General features: G+C 38.0%; 1 protein-coding gene across 1 annotated transcript in view; it reads left to right on the top strand.

Annotated features, from left to right (window-relative positions):
* The window catches only part of MARCHF5 (membrane associated ring-CH-type finger 5), a 52310-nt gene extending 40637 nt beyond the window's left edge, over positions 1 to 11673 (top strand). The window contains exons 3-6 of the mRNA XM_065894515.1: positions 2466 to 2596; positions 9647 to 9830; positions 9955 to 10121; positions 10902 to 11673. Coding sequence (XP_065750587.1) covers positions 2466 to 2596; positions 9647 to 9830; positions 9955 to 10121; positions 10902 to 11018 — 599 coding nt within the window. The 3' untranslated portion in view covers positions 11019 to 11673. The remainder of the gene's footprint in view (positions 1 to 2465; positions 2597 to 9646; positions 9831 to 9954; positions 10122 to 10901) is intronic.
* The last annotated feature ends 6058 nt before the right edge of the window (positions 11674 to 17731 follow it).

Raw genomic sequence — 17731 nt, 5'->3', positions numbered from 1 at the left:
CCCTCCGTATCCACAGCTCCTCTGTATCCCTCCCTATCCATGGATTCAACCAACAGAGGATTGTGTAGAACTGTGGTATTTACTATTGAAAAAAATCCTAGTGTAAGTGGATCCATGTAGTTCAAACCCGTGTTGTTCAAGGGTCAGCTAACTTTGCATGTGGCCATCTTTCTCGAAAACTTTATTTACGGTAACAGTGAGGTGGATTCGGCCCATGGGCCATAGTTTTTCAACCCCTATTCTAGTAGGTGGAAACAATAAGTAAATTAGAGTATGTTAGGTGGTAAGTGCTTTAGGAAAAAGAAAAATAGAGCAGAGTAATCAAATAGGGAGTATGATGAAGTAGAAGTTGACAGGGTGGGCCTCACTGAGGTCAAGAAAAAGAGGAGGAACCAGCAAAGGAGACTGAAAAGTTAGTGACTGGAAAGAAAACCAAGAGATGGTGATGTCCTGGAGGTGCAATGATTATTGGGAAGAAGAAGGGAACATCTATCAGATGTTGGTGGTAGGCCAAATAAGAGGAAGGCTGAGATTAGACCATTGGATTTAGCTATGTGTGGGTTGTTAGTGACCTTGATGAGCAGTTTTGGTGGAGTGGATTTAAGAGAGAATTGGAGAGAGAGAGTGAAAACAGAAAAATCTTCTGAGTGATTTTGTTGTAAAGGGAGCAAAGGGAAAAGAAGGATCAAGAGAAGGGCTTTCTTTTTTTCTTTAAGATAGAATAAATAATGACATGTTTGATGAAAATAATCCAATAAAGGGTAGGGGGAAATGATGTAGGAGGGTAAAAGTGAATTGCTAGACCTGTGTCTTTGAGTTGGTGACAGAATGGGATCTGATGTATAAGTGGGGATTGACTTCAGATAGGTGTGATGTTGGTAGGTGGAAACGTGCTGTAAAGAGTCTGTAGTTGTTGTTTTGTGGCTTCAATTTTCTGATTAAAGAACTATCAATAGAGAATATGAAAGCTTAAGTTTTGAGGTTTTATATATACCTATTGGCTTTAACTTTTAGTACCAGCATTTCAGGGATCTTTGGTGACTTAGTAAAATGCTTCTTATTATGCCTTCTGAGAGGGTTATAAACTTAAACCTGCAAATTTGTGTATTTTAAGGATTAAACCCTACATTATGAGATTAAATAATGATACATGTAATGTGTGGCACAGCACCTGCTATCATGTAGAATGTAGAGTCAGTATACATTGAACTAGGCTTACTTTATCTCTTTGGTCCCAAAAGATGCGTTGTCATAGTTTTAAATGTTATGTAAGTTAAATTTTGACAATAATAAGTTTATATGCTAAATTTAAATCATAGGTCCCTTTGACACCTCTCCTAATGTTCTTCCTTCTTCACAGTATGATCTGCCTTTATACAGCGACTAGTAATATTACTGGCTCCAGCAATCAGGGGGAACTATTGATCAGGGCTCCACAGATGGATGCTTGTTCTTTTAATGATTTTATCATCATATTGCTATTTGAATTTCTTTGTACAATGAAAATAAGTTGGTTTTGTATACAGCATCCTCCTATAGATTGTAAGCCCCCAGAGGTAGGTAATACCTCTTATACATTTCTAAGAAAATGTCCTAAGTAATAGTTTTTATGTAGAGGGCATTCAACAAATATGATGATTACTAACCAAGTCAAGGTTGCATGTTCCTTTAGTTCAACTTGGATATTTAATTCTTTATTTAGGCCTTGCTCTAATTCAGGTCTAAGACTTTTCCACTATTCTGGAAAATTCTGGAGCTAAATTATATCAGGCTTAATTGCAATTATTATAATTCCTCCTAGTATAATTATTCCAAATAACTACCAGAGGAGATAATAACCAAATTTTGCTTTGTAAGCACATAATAATAGAAGCATAATGGGCATATACAGCTGTTGGAATGCCATAAAAACTGGCATGATCATTAAAAGTAGTTTGTTAGAGAATAGTACTCAACTAAATATAGTATATTGGATATCAAAGTAAGATAGGTTGACTTTGAGTAACTACAAAAAAATAGCCTAGGTTACCTTCACACACTATCAAGGAAGTAATAAGTGAAGTCAAAGAAGTGATAGTCTTACCAAGTACTATAGAAACTAATTGTGGCCAGGAACTGTTTGTGAAGAGCAAGTTGAAATGGCCATGTCATTCTGCAGTAGCCAGTGTCATTAAGAGAAGTAAGAGAACTATTTTCCTTTATAAGAAGCAGCTGTGTTAAGGCTTTACTCTTAGGTTTACTGATAAAGATAAAAATTCGAAGAGGCTATTTCCTAGGATTTAGGAAGTAAAACTCAGCTATTCATGCAAATGACTGAGAAATTCTAAATCTGTTCAAATCTAGGTTCCCATTACATTTATAAGTTATTTCTAAAGCATCAGGGCATCCAACTTCATAAAAATATTTTAGATCTGGTCTTTTTTTAATCTGTCTTGTGTTGAAACTTTGTTTTCTTTATATTATAGGTCCAGTTGTTTACGTCTTGGATCTTGCAGATAGACTGATCTCAAAAGCCTGTCCGTTTGCTGCAGCAGGAATAATGGTTGGCTCTATCTATTGGACAGCTGTGACTTATGGAGCAGTGACAGTGATGCAGGTTCACTATTTTATTCTATTTGATGATGTTACTTTTGATATGAAGATCAAACAGATTAAATAGATTTTTGTTAGGAGTTTTTAAAATTATTATTTGAACAAGTGATAACATTCTCATGGCTTAAAAATAAGAAAATATATAAAAGCTCTCTAGGGGAAAGTCTTCTTACTCCTGTCCTTCATTTGCCCAGGTTCCCCTCTCCTCAGGTAGCCAGATATATTCTTCCAGACTTTGTTTGTGCATATGCAAGATAAAATAAATATGTTCTCCCACACACATTATAGTTATCCCCCCAAAAGGAAATGTATTAGAGCTGAACCCCCCTTTTTCCAAAAACAATGAATCTTAGAGATCTTTTCACAGAGTATGGAGAAATCTGCATAGCATTCTTTGTATAGAATTTCAACAGTTTACTAACCAGTCTCTTATTGATTAGACAGTTAGTTACTTCTAGTTTTTTGCTATTACAAAACAATGCTACAGTTAGTAACTGTTGATGAAAATTAGAATGACTTAAATTTCAAGATTTAGTCCCAGGCCCTTGACTCTTCTCTATGTATACCTCTTCTTTGAAGATTTCCAGCCATCTTAACTGTGCGTTTTGATGTCTTTCACCCTAATCTTTTCCCAAAATCAGTCCTATAAGAACAGCATGGTCCTTCTCCTTAAATGACCTCTTATGACTTCACACTCAATATTATTGAAATCAAACTTGTCTTTTCCTCAAATTGAAACCTAAATTTATTCTGTTATCATTTCTCTATATCTTTGATTCCTACAATTATTTTCCCATCTACTCGATATATAGCCTACATTCTGAGGATTACCTTTAACTCTTTCTACTTCATAGCGCTATATCCAGTCCACTAAGTCCAAGCAATTTCCATCTAGATATGTCTTAACATCTGTGCCTTCCTTTCCACAATCTTTAATACTTGACTTATTGTCTTTCTCCCATCATACCTGGATGGCTAAAGGAGCCTCTTGATTGTTTTCTTTAACTTCATTCTTTTCTGTTGATCCATCCTTCCAAATGAATCTTCCTAAAATAATACCTTTCAACAGTTTACTTCAAAGCTTAACGTCTCCTCTAACTTAAGTGATCATTTTCAAAAGCAGCACCTAGATTGGTTAAATGTTTCTTTTTTTTTTTTAATAAATTTATTTTTATTTTTGGCTGCGTTGGGTCTTTGTTGCTGCACGCAGGCTTTCTCTAGTTGCGATGAGCGGGGGCTACTCTTCGTTGTGGTGCACGGGCTTGTCATAGCAGTGGCTTCTCTTATTGCTGAGCATGGGCTCTAGGCTCACGGGCTTCAGTAGTTGTGGCACGTGGGCTCAGTGGTTGTGCCTCGTGGGCTCTGTAGTTGTGGCGCGCAGGCTCGGTAGTTGTGGCGCACAGGCTTAGTTGCTCCACGGCATGTGGGATCCTCCCAGACCAGGGCTTGAACCCGTGTCTCCTGCGTTGGCAGGCGGATTCTTAACCACTGCACCACCAGGGAAGCCCGGTTAAATGTTTCATAACTAACTCAGTAATAGTTAACACACTTTGGTTTGTAGATGATATAACTTGCTTTTCTTTAATATAAATTAAAAGAATACATGAAAGAAAAAGGGATCGAAGGGATTATATGTAATATTCTAGAAGTTCCACATAACCTATCTAAATAATCATGGTGAGACAGAATATTGCAATGCTTCTTTATAAAATGTTGATGACACCCCAGAAATCTGGATGTAGTCACTGGAATGAATCACAAATCATTTGTCATAGGATAGTGGATAAAGATTGAGAATCACTGACTTGAAAAAGATTCCATTTCCTTAACCTGGTTTGTTATGCAGTGTTCTCCACAATCTTAACTTCATTCTACTTTGAGGCCTATGGGGCTGTCTCCTCCAACCCATCCTTATGTTGTTTAGTTTTTTTACCTCTGTCCTTTGGCTTATGTCACCCTCCCTGCCTAATACCTGTCCTTTCAGGCCTTTCTCTCCGAATTTAAACCCTCCTTCCAGGCTTAGTTCAGCCACTTTCCCTCCATGAAACTTATCAGGCAACTCCTGCCCAGTGTGATTTCTTCTTCCTCTGCATTCATGACATTTTTATTCCTCAAATGGCAGCCAATCCTGTGTTGACCAAGTGCTATTTCTTATATAGATTACCTAAGTTATTTAACTTTTGCTGTATTCAGGCCTTACTCCTCCTATTGGCAGGTAATTTCCTTGAGAAAGTAGAGACTATCTTATACGTAGATGTTCCCTGTATAGCATATACACAGATGTTAACTTTGAAAGGCTTTCATAAATAGTGATTTTTTTAATATGACCAATTCTATCAGGTAGTAACAGGTTTAACTGACTATATGTTCTGTAATAATTTGTTAAGCTCCAGTAATGAGTATTAGTATATCATTAGATCCAGGAAGTTCAGGACCATTCACTACGACTGACAAAGACCTGAAAACTTAGAGATTATACATTGTTTAATGTACAAATACATTATACAAAAGTATATTTTTGCAGATGGGGAAACTAAGGCCCTCTGAGATTGAGTGATTTCTCTTTAAGACCTAATTGACCATAAGAAATAGGATGGCTCTTTTTGAAAAGATATTAGGCTAGCACAGTCTTAAAAGAATTCTCGTAATTAATGAGACACTTCAACAACAGGAGCCAATTAAGGAAAGACTTCATTAACAGTATTTTAATTCAGTAAAAGTGAAAGATCATTTGAAGTTATGAAAAAAATAAGTCTTGAGCTGACCCTTGTAGAGAATGATTTGGATTGGCAGAGAGGAGGAAATGATATGAGCAAGGAGACAAAAATAAACATGTTAATGGTGACAGTAAAGAAGGTTAATGGTGACAGAAAAGAACTAAAATGATGATAATGCATATATATATTATGTGTTACCATTTAGATATAACCTTCACATGTACTGTCTCACTTGAAAAGATTTTTTTTTAGCCCAGAAATGGGAGTGATTAGCTGTGACAGTAGATAGCTCCTGTTGTGTGATTTAAGAGTATTCGGAAGACTTTTATCTTTCTGAATATTTGATAGCAGTCGTGCCCCCTACTCCATCAGCAGAATTTAGGATTTTCTTTTTCACACTTAACTATTTTTTTTCCTTTTGTTCTCTGACTACTCTGAAGTTCAGGTAAATCAGATTAAGGAATCAGATCACTGTTTTTTCCCATTTATTTCTTCATGAACCAGTCTTAGGTTCGATCCCTTTTCGTTGTAAAGAACTTGAATGGTCCCTTTGATTTAAATTTCTGTTGAAAAGACAACTAATAGTTAACTTTTTCTTCCCTTAGCACCTGGCTGAACACCTTTCAAGCACTGATGCATATAATTCTTGCAACAATCTTGTGACATAGATACTATCAATTATTCCTAGTTTACAGGTTCAGAGAGCTTACATGTCCAGTACCAGTACCACCTTCCAGCAAGGAAGAAGCATTAGGACTCCTGTCCCTAATCTAGGGCTCCTGAAATGATAGCTGGTCCCAGAGGCAGCTGGAGCATTGTATCCGGGAACAGTGGAACACTGACACCCGGCCCAGCTCTGCTTCTGCCTCTGCTGTAAAGCAACCCCCACACGCATTGTCCCTTCTTAATTGTGTTGCATTTAATTACCCTGAATTCTAAGGAAACCTTTTAGTTCATTGCTGTTCCATCCTCCCATTTAAAAGTAGGGTTCTATAGGCAGTGCTTTAAAAGATCAAAACTTAATTAAAACTAACTCTTAGCATTTTAGCATTGATGAACCGCAGGCCTAGCTGACTATGGAGATTTAGCTTTTAGCTCTTAAGCAGAAAAACAAACAAACCTTTCTCTAAACCTGCAATTCCGTAGGCCTTGATTTTGTACATGGATAAAATATTCTTAGAGAAGGGCTTCCCTGGTGGCGCAGTGGTTGAGAGTCCACCTGCCGATGCAGGGGACTCGTGTTCGCGCCCTGGTCTGGGAAGGTCCCACATACCGCGGAGCAGCTGGGCCCTTGAGCCATGGCTGCTGAGCCTGCGCATCCAGAGCCTGTGCTCCGCAACGGGAGATGCCACAACAGTGAGAGGCCTGCGTACCGCAAAAAAAAAAAAAGAAAAATCTTAGAGAAGACATTCTATAGTTCCTGAATCTAACCTCAGAATTTAAGTCTTGAAAGTTATCTCTTTTTCAGTCTTAGGGCATAACATCAGAATGTACATGATCTTACACAAGATCTGCTGGTTTTATATTGACCAGAGTTAAATCAGCCCCATTGATTAATTCAACTTTCATTTATTACCCTTGAGTCTGACTGTAGCGGTACGTAGTATGACACTACAGGTGTTAACACTGTCCTAGTTCCTTTAACGTTATATTTGCACACTTGTTTGATTTGATTGCCTCTTACCTCCAAAAGACGTCTATTTAGCTCACCTTTTAATTCCCAGCACCTAGGCCTGTGTCTGGCACGTAATCATTATTCAGTTGAATGAATGCATGCAGGTATGCATGTAATGGTCAGCCTCAGCTTAAGCACGAAGCATGACTCTTGATCACAGGTGGGGAAAATGGGCTTTTGCTCACCATTTGCCCTGTTTTCTTTTTTATTTCCTCATTCTTAGACACCTGGTTGGAAAGTTTTTACTGCTACCCATGAGGAATAAATTTTCCCTTACTATAGTCCATACCTGAATATTCACTTTGCTTTATATATATATATATATATATTTTTTTTTTTTTTTTTTTTTTTTTTTCCTGTACACAGGCTGCTCACTGTTGTGGCCTCTCCCATTGCGGAGCACAAGCTCCGGATGCACAGGCTCAGCAGCCATGGCTCACGGGCCCAGCCCCTCCACAGCATGTGGGATCTTCCCGGACCAGGGCACGAACCCATGTCCCCTGCATTGTCAGGCGGACTCTCAACCACTGTGCCACCAGGGAAGCCCTGCTTTATATTTTTAAACCCTAAATTCTAAAAAGAAAACATAACCCAACAAAGGAATTTTTCAAATTCCTGAATTTATTTGCTAACACTTTGGGAGTATTTAAATCACATTTAGTTATAACTTTAAAGTGATCATAATATTGAAAATAATAAAATGATATAAAAAATAGAGTGTCATGTGACAAGCATTATAGGTAAAGACAGTTTCTGGGCTAATCCACTTTTGCCACCAGGGTGAGATATGTGTTTATGAAATATGGTGAACCAGACTATTTCACTTTAGGGCAGCTGAAAACAACCACCCTTCACATGCAAGATATGAGGTTGTTAATTTCTACGTGGAAACACAGAAGAATATCAGATACTGATACCATGGGTTTTGACCATTTGGAAGAGGCTAGTCCTCTGTTCTTTAATGTTACATCTTGGTTAGATAAATTAATCATGCACAAAAGTCTGGGCTATATGCTTAGCTGAAATTTTAAGAGCACCCAATTTAGTCCTCTCCACATGCTTTTTCTTTTCTTTTTTTTTGGTTGGCCACGCCACACAACATGGCATGTGGGCTCTTAGTTCCCCAACCAGGGATTGAACCCGTGCCCCCTGTGTTGGAAGTGCAGAGTTTAACCACTGGACTGCCAGGGAAGTCCCTCCACATAATTTTATAAACTATTTCTACCTGGATCAAGTCTGTTGTCTAGAATTTGAATTTGCCGTGACCATTGTCAGCTTCCTTATTTCACATCTTCTTGAAGTCCACCTAAAAAAATCTGCTATAATAGCTGACGTAAAGGGCATCTCATTTTTGAAAAAACATCCCGTTTACTTTTTCATGAGTTTGCTTTCCTGAGTAGATACTGTCCCTGGAGCTTTTAGTCTTCCCTACCTTCTTTTCTCCCTTCCCTCCTTGCCTTTCCTTCCTTTCTTTTCCCTTGTCCCTCTCAGAGATATAGACAAAGGCAAAGACATAAATTGTCTATATCAACAACCCTTTCTTCATAGTTTAATCCTCAAGTGTGTACAGAAAAACTATATAGAAACCTTTATAGTAGTCTCCTCATATCAAGCTGTGATACCTGGATGGGCTAAAACCCCAAGATTCTGAAATAGTCTCCACTGTCATAACTGCCAAGAATAATCCCTCAGAGAAATATATTTAATTTGCCAGCATTTGAGACTTTTGGCTAAAGGGAGGTCATTTGAGACCTGTGAAAGAATTTATAGGGAAATTTTCTAGTTAAAAGTAAGATGCTCACCAACAAAGTGGCCATGTTGAGAGACATGTAAGACCAAGATTGATCAACAAGTGAAAAGAATTTTGCCAGGAGGGGAAGTATGGAGATTCACAAATGTGAATTAATCATGTCCTTCTTGCCCTCTCAGATCTAAACCAATTGAGAAATAACTCCAAGACCCAGATGAGAAGGGAAGGATTGTTTTAGCTTTATTACCCCATAGGTAGGCACCCTTGGGTTCCTGGATTAGAAAAAGTGACTGGAACCTGGAACCAGAACTGGACCTCCTATTGCATTCCCTCAAATATAGACCTTGGAGTTGCATTTTAGGAGAGTTAAGTCTGTAGAGCAGGCATTTAGCCAGCCAGAGAAATCACACTCAATCCCAGACACCACTGAGCAGGTAGAAAGCCAAAGAGAAATGAGATTTCAGACTACCTCCTGAAGGCCGGTCCTGTCTCTTGGCTGGCTGTGCTTACCTCCTAGTAGAAAGAGCAGGAAAACAGTTGCTCTTCTGGAAGACACATGAGACCTAAAATTATAGCCCAGTCTAACCAAATTAAATAGAGGAATGGAAGCAAGAACCAGAAGTCCTCTCCCCTCTTTTGAAATGTAATCAATTAAAGCTTTTATTCCAATGTAATATGAAACAGCTTGGGAGCTTTTCTTTTTCCCAAAAGCTTTTCTTTTTCTCATTTATAAGAAATGAGAGACATTTCTTATAAATAAATCAGGATTGATAGCTTTCCAGCTTATTTTTAAAACTTTTTATTTCTGTATTCTTTTGAAATTTAGCGTTTCCTCTAAAATGAATTGCACTCAAGCATGGAACCCTTCATTAGATAAGGAAGTGATTGGAGCAAATGCTATCTGTTTCACAGGTTGTAGGCCATAAAGAAGGTCTGGATGTTATGGAGAGAGCTGATCCTTTATTCCTTTTAATTGGACTTCCTACTATTCCTGTCATGCTGATATTAGGCAAGATGATTCGCTGGGAGGACTATGTGCTTAGACTATGGCGCAAATACTCAAATAAACTACAAATTTTGAACAGTATATTTCCAGGTAAGGCCCTGAATTGTGGTGGTAATGAACATACCAAATTAATCTTGTGGACGAATCCTAGCATGCAAAGATATTTTAGATATTCTGATTTATTAGCACTAATACTCTACATTTTTTCCTCTAGGGATTGGTTGTCCTGTTCCTCGAATTCCAGCCGAGGCTAATCCTTTAGCAGATCATGTCTCTGCGACCCGAATTTTGTGTGGAGCCCTTGTTTTTCCTACTATTGCAACAATAGTTGGTAAACTAATGTTCAGTAGTGTTAACTCTAATTTACAAAGGACAATCTTGGTAAGGTGGCTTTAATATTACTTTTTTCAAGTGACTATGCAAAAGAGAAAGAACTGTATATTTGTTTTAAAAAAAAAAAGAATGAGACTATATAAATATTTATACTACGGCTCCTGTGCCTTAAGTCTCTATTTGATCCCCGCTGTCATCCAATAGCAATAAAAAGAGGAGGATCCACTGCAGTAGTTCTAGTCTTCTGGAACTATGCTGTGGGAGTTCTCTCCTGGGATATGCGTGAATCATTACTCCCAAAAGATAGTGTTGAAAAGATTCTGCTCTAGGGTCAGACTGCCCAGGTCAAATCCTATCACAGACATTGTCTTTCTGAGAAACCTAAATAAAATTTCTTGATTTCTCTATGCTTGTAGAATGGAGATAGTAGTGGTAGCTACCTCAGGATTATTGTGAGGGTTAAATCAGATAATTCATTTGAAGTGCTAGCACATAGTAAGCCCTTATGTTGTTTGATGTCATTATTATTGTTCCCACTTCTCCCCTCTGGTAGCAGCCTGCATATAATGCCTGGGCATTCTCTCTACTATATGAGAATGGATTTAGAGCTAAGTGGAAGGAAGATTACTCAGAGAGGATAAAGGCTTTCTGACCTCTAATGTCTATTCCTATCTTACCCCCTAGTAAAAAAAAAAAAAAGAGAACTATTTCATTTGCAGTCATCTGAATTAGCAACAATGCTTGTGTCTTTTGTGATTTAAGTAAAATGATTTTTATTATGTTCCTCTAAATCTGCATTATAAAAAGCTAATTTTTCTCTTTTTTTAGGGTGGAATTGCTTTTGTTGCCATTAAAGGAGCATTCAAGGTTTACTTCAAACAGCAGCAATATTTACGTCAGGCACACCGCAAAATTCTAAATTATCCAGAGCAAGAAGAAGCATAAAACTGTGACTTCTCATTGTTCTGCAGTCCTCTCATTCTTATGAGTCTGTTGTGTTGTTTTGATTCCATCATTAATGCACAGTAGTGGAGACTTGCGATAAGCTGCTGCTCTCATATTTTTAAGAAGTAAAATAAAGCACTTAGGGAAGGGGAAACCCTCTCAGTAATCACGGAACCTAAGGATGTGATTTGTTTTCATTGTTTTGTATGTACTTTTATGGCAGTCATCTGAACCATTATCTTGGCATGGTGAACCTGAGTTTTGTTCATATTTTCTTCAGACAGAAATGTAAAGATCAAACTGTGCAAATATTTAAAAATGCACATGCTGTTTTATTCAAAGGCCTCTTTTGTACATGTTCATGTTCAGTGTTTTCTTAGAATCAGCAACTCAATGAAGGTACTATGAGGATTTTTCTCACTGGCATAATTTGATTACAAGCTAAACAGGAGTATATGTTAATATGAGGAAATGTAAATTAGTTATACATAATTAACAAACCAAAAATGTATGTAAACATTCAAATGATTATCTGAACAAATGCAGTTTTGCTGTGTTTTTCTTAACCCATGTGATATCCTCCAAAACGTGTAGGGTAAAAATTCACAGGGCTTCCAGATCACTTTTTCACTATTAAATTTTATTTATATAATGTTGACATCTCATAGTTCATATTGTAATTTTGACTCATGCAGTCTTAATTACTGTGTGTGTGTGTGTGTGTGTGTGTGTGTGTGTGTGTGTGTGTGTGAGAGAGAGAGAGAGAAAGGCAGAGACAGAGACAGCGACATCAGGTCCTTCCATCACCGGAGTAAGGTTTTTAAATTCGTGTTTCTAGAAATTAGAACTGCCAGTTTATAGTAGTTTGAGCACAGAGAACGATTTGCAAAAAATAAAGTTATTTTCCTCTCCTTTCTCATCGATTCAGTTATTCAGGTATTTGTTGATCACCTCCTACTTCCCCAGGCACTATGCAAAGTGTTGTGGGGATACAGTGGTGAACAAAACAGACTTGGTTCCTGCTTTTATGTAGTTTACAGTCTAGTTTCAACAGGTAGAAAACCAGCAGTGAGTAAACCAAGGTGAGGCCTTGAGCTCTTTGTTTTTATACCAGTCAGTGAAGAAATAATTATGAAAACAAGTCTTGAGTAAATATTAAGGTCATTGTTTTTGTCAAATTATTATAAGAAAAAAAACCAATACTAATATTTTTAAATTTAAATTGCTTGTCATACTGAGGAGGCTAGCACCTTAATAGTCACTGTTTAACTAGTTTTATATTCATTTTTCAAAAGCAGTTATTTATTTTAAGCTCTTCAGTAGTGACCCTTTTAATGTTCAGCAATCTGGTCTTGGAGTGATTTTCATCAATTAGTATTAAGTTTTTTAAAGATAGTTCCAAAAACCCTATTTATTTTCTTGTTCACAGCATCTAATGCATGGCAATATGAATGTTCCCCCTTACTGATAAGTGGCCACTTCACTTTAGGATTGTAGCAAGTATAGATTGAGCTATGTTAGATTACAGTAGTATATGTTAACTTCAGTAATTTAAGACTGGTACCTTTCTATAGTATGAATGTCTTAATTTTGAGTTGTAACATGAAATTTATGTGAATGGCTATTGAACAAAGTTGTAATTACTTGGGGAGGAAGGGAATATTTGACTGACAGTGAGCCTTATATTAAGATCAGTGCTACAGTTCTGAAGGGGAGATATAAAACTATGATTATATATAAAAATAACAGATTATATAGCTGTGCTTATAAAATATATTGGCTTTCTTAAATTTTCAATATGAAAAGACATACTGGATATTTCCTACATAATTTTGTTATATAGAACAGCTTTTAGCAGCCTTTACTAAAGTTACACAAGCACACAGTTCCCCATTTATTACTTTATGCCCAAAATGGGGGAATAATTGCTTGGATTTGTTTGGCATCGGGGCTTGTGAGGGCCAGAGAAACAACTCTAATCCTTTAGGGGCAGGGAGAAGGAGTTTTGAGGGCTGTGGGGAAGGAACTGCAAGTGCCTGGGGACCAGAGTAGCCTCAGCCCTGGAATTGAACACATTTAAATCTAAAGAGCCTTAGCTCAAGAAGTACCAGGTACCAGCCTCTTCAGAAAGTGTCCTGCACCACCCTGAATCAACAAAAGCATGGGCTGACTAAAGTTGGGTGGACCTAGGTTCAGATCCTAATTCTTTTAATAACTGTATGTATGACTTTCATCAAGTGACAACTTGCTGTCAGCTACAGTTTTCTTCATCTCTGAAATACAAGTAATACTTAGAAGACTGTTTCTAGGATTAACTGAGAAATTAAAGGAACAGAGAGGCACTTTAGCTAAGCTCAAAATAGCCTCTACAGAGCAGTAGTGTCTTAATTGCTGAACACTAGGAAAAGGGAACGAGGCAGTAAACGAGAAACATTAGGGGACAGATTAAGAGATGTTCTAGACTTTTGGGATGGGCAGGTATATTTGTGTTTTCCAGTTTATTTTCACGTTTCTTTACTGTGTTATTTCTATAAACTTTAATGTTTTAAACCTCTTTTATAAAATTCAATGACAACTGGTAGAATTCTCTTCTTTGCAGAATTTAACTTATCTCCAAAGTGGCAGAAAATATTGTTCATCATTAAATGATTATCAAATGACTGTGAAGAATATAAAATTAAACTGAGTGACTTAATTAGTCACTGCCTTGCTAACTGTGCTGTAATTTTTTTAAACGTCTTGTTTTTAACATAGCAGACTATCTCAACACTGGCTGGATTAGGTTAAATAAAGAATTTTTATGTCCTCTAGGTGTACTTTGTCTGTTGAACAACTTCCAAAACATAATTTGTTTATTCTGTACCTACTTAATTCTTTTTAAATCATAGTAATCGAGATACTAGTGAGATTTTCTCTTAGTACAAGTAATCTGAATTTTTTAAGAACTGTAAAGAAATTTGTCTTAATTTCATAAGCAGGCGAACCTAAATTCCAAGTATGTTCTAATTTTTAAAATGAATCCCCCCTCACCTACCCTCAGAGCCACTTGGACTATGATTAGACGAGATCTGTGGGTGGTCTTATGCCACAGGTATCAAAGTATACTCAGGTGGGTTGGGAACACAGAAAAAGTTGATTCCTCCAAGATACTAAGAACTTTAGTTTCTGGAGCAGATTAGAATCTTCCAGAATGAGTACATCAAATAAAGGCCTTTCCATCCATGGGTATAGTATTGTATCTAAATCATTTCACTGTCACCGTCTGAGAGACAGACTAGCAGAGAAAGAGCCATAGAGTCAGTCCTGGATGCATTCTAGCTGATGTTTAATGGTTGTAGGGCAAGTTACTTTTACCTTTCAGATAGACCCTCAACTTCCTTATCAATAAGATGAAGATTATAAAACCAATCTCCTGGGTTATTGTGCAGATTAAGTGAGATAACATGCTGGGACACTTTGATATACAGAGAAACTAAACGTATCTGTGCCAACTTGGAGGTTTGTTTGCCCATAACCTTTCTTTGGTCCCCTGGGATCTCAAGTTTGCTGCTTCTCTGCTACCTGCCACCCACGCACCCTCTAATGGGTATAGCGATGAAATGTTTAATTGCCTTCCTGGAACAAAGATCCTGAGCAAAGGGAAAAGAAGAAGGATTTGCAGCTCAGTGTAGAAGACTTGGACAAGTAACAGAGGCTCGGCTGTTCTGGTCAAGCCCACGTGGATTTATCGTACTGCTAACAGCTTGCCAAGGTTACCGTAGGCCAACAACATATCCTACTTTACCAGATGTTTGTTGAGCACCTGTATGAGCCAAGCACTGTGCTAATAAATCCTTTGGTAGATGGGAAATAAACCTGCTTTGAGATGTTTAGAGTCTTCAAAGTACACAACAGATCTTAGTCTTACTATGATATTACCCCCCCGAAGAATGTAAGATCCATAAGGGTGCGTGTGTGTGTGGGGGGGGGGAGGGTGTTTTACGTTTGTTTACTACTCTACTCCACAAATTAGCAGCATTCATGGGCTGCTGTTGAATACTTTGAAATCTTACAAGATGTGCCCTCCTTAAATACAGACTGTCTCTAGTTTAAAATTAGCAAGAAACAATCTGTAACAGGACCTGAGGTAATACGTTCATGACCTTTTAATAATTCACATCGAACAACGTATTCTTATGTATCAGTGTATTTACCAATTCAGATAATTGTACACCAAAATTAAGACACATAAAGTACACAATTGGGACTTCCCTGGTGGTCTAGTGGTTAAGACTCCACACTCCCAATGCAGGGGTCCGGGTTCGGTCCCTGGTCAGGGAACTAGATCCCACGTGCTGCATCTAAAAAAAGATCCCACATGCCGCAAGGAAGATCTTGCACGAGGCAACGAAGATCCCTTGTGCTGTAACTAAGACCCGGCGCAGCCAAATTAATTAAAAGTGCACAATCTTTAAGTATAAATCTTGATACATTTTTGCCTTGCAGTGTCACTCCAGTGCCCTCTGTTGTTCCAAAGGAAAACGGTATACAGAATCCAGTTCTATATCACAAAGTTGCGCAAGGAAGAGTGAACTTAGAGCTGAGAGAAAATAATTTGGCACAGGTAAGTAATGCCCTTTTTTATGGCCTTTCCTAGTCGATCTCTGACCCCCCCCACTCCACCCACCCCACAAGGAAATATAATCTTGACCTCTTTTCAGTTAATAATTTTGAAAGTGTTTGGCATAGTCATTTAATTCTGGTGTACTTGATTCACAGAAAGGGCCGTAAGTGATTAAATACCATATCATCCAGGATAATAAATGGGCCATTTTTTTATATTATGGTTTGGGGTGTAAACTGGTATGGAGGGCAATTAGTATCTTTCTAAATTACAAATACATGTACCCATTGACTCAGCAGTTCGAATTCCAGGAATTTTTCTTGAAATATATTTGCACTATATATTCCTTGCAGCAATATATGTAATAACAAGAAATTTGAATCAACCTAAATGTCTGTAGGGAATTGGTTAAATAAATTATGGTATATCCATATTGAATACTATATAGCTCTAAAAAAAACAATGAAAGAGCTGTTTACATAATGATATGAAAATATTTCTAACAAATATTTTAAAAAATAAAGGGACTTCCCTGGTGGTGCAGTGGTTAAGAATCCACCTGCCAATGCAGGAGACATGGGTTCGAGCCCTGGTCCAGGAAGATCCCACATGCCTTGGAGCAACTAAGCCCGTGTGCCACAACTACTGAAGCCTGTGCACCTAGTGCCCGCGCTCTGCAACATGAGAAGCCACCGCAATAAGAAGCCCATGCACGGCAACAAAGAGTAGCCCCCGCTCTCCACAACTAGAGAAAGCCCGCGCACAACAATGAAGACCAACACAGCAGAAAAAAAGTGTACAATCAGTGATTTATACTGAAGTATAGTATAGTATAGTATTTTCAGAGTTGTGTAACCATTACCCCTATCTAGTTCCAGAACATTTCTATTCCCCCCAAAAGAAACCCTATACCAATAAGAAGTCTCAAAGTCCCCCTCTGCCTGGCCCTGGAAACCCCTAATTTACTTCCTGTCCAGATTTGCCTATTCTGGACATTTCCTTTAAATGGGGTCATATATTATGTGGCCATTTGTGTCTGGTTTCTGTCACTTAGCATGTTTTCTTGGTTCATCCATGTTGTAGATGTTTCAGTACTTCATTCCCTTTTACAACCGAATAGTAATCTATTGTTTGGATAAAACCACATTTGGTTTATCCATTCATCCACTGATAGACATTTGGGCCCTTTCTCTTTTAAACCTACTCCAATCATGCCTTTACCCCCTACATCCCACACTTCACCAAAACTTCTCTAAACGGGGTCATGAGTTACCATATTGCTAAATCCAGTGGTCAATCCAATCTAATGGTCACCTCATTTAACTTATATAAAGTATTTGACAAAGTCATAGCTTCATTCTTAAAACAGTTTCATTTGGCTTTTGGAGTACCACCCTCCCGATTCTCTTCCTACCTCACTGGCTGATCATTTCCAGTCTCCTTCATTAAATCTGATTTACCTCTCCAACGTCTAAGTGTTGAAGAGCCCCAGGGCTCAGTCCCTGGACTTTTCTCATTTACACTACCTAAGTGAACTCATCCAGACTTCTGACCATCCATCAGATGATCTACCTTCTATAATATGATAATAATTCCCAGATTTTTATCTCCGGCCCAAATTACACCCGTGAATTCCCGATGAGCATTTCCTAGTCAACATCTTTATATATGTATATATATATACACACACACACACACACATATATGTATATCATCTCAAATTATCCCAAGCCATGTGCAGACTGGTGCACGGAGGGTGAGATGCTACATGGAGAGAGAGGGGGTGAGGGAGACATGTGAGTGATGGAGCCATCTTGGAAATGAATCCTCCAGCCCCAGCCTGCCCCAGCTAATGCCATGTGGATCAAATACAAATTACTTGGCTAAACCCTTCCTGAATTCCTGACACACACAATTGCCAACAAAATTAAACGAAGTGGTTTGTTATGCAGCAATAAATAACTGAGACACGCAGTGACAACCATTAGTTACTGGTGTGAGACATCTTAGGGGGTGGAATTCAAGTGTTTCTGGCTCAGGTGTTAAGGGCATCCCTGTGGTGAAGGAGGCATGAAGATCCCTCCCCCTGAAGCCAATACACTTTGAAGCT

This window comes from Phocoena phocoena, chromosome 16 (assembly GCF_963924675.1).
Source record: "Phocoena phocoena chromosome 16, mPhoPho1.1, whole genome shotgun sequence".
NCBI classification, from domain to species: domain Eukaryota; kingdom Metazoa; phylum Chordata; class Mammalia; order Artiodactyla; family Phocoenidae; genus Phocoena; species Phocoena phocoena.
The sequence above is the reverse complement of the archived record's forward strand: the minus strand, read 5'-3'. Positions and strand labels throughout refer to the sequence as shown.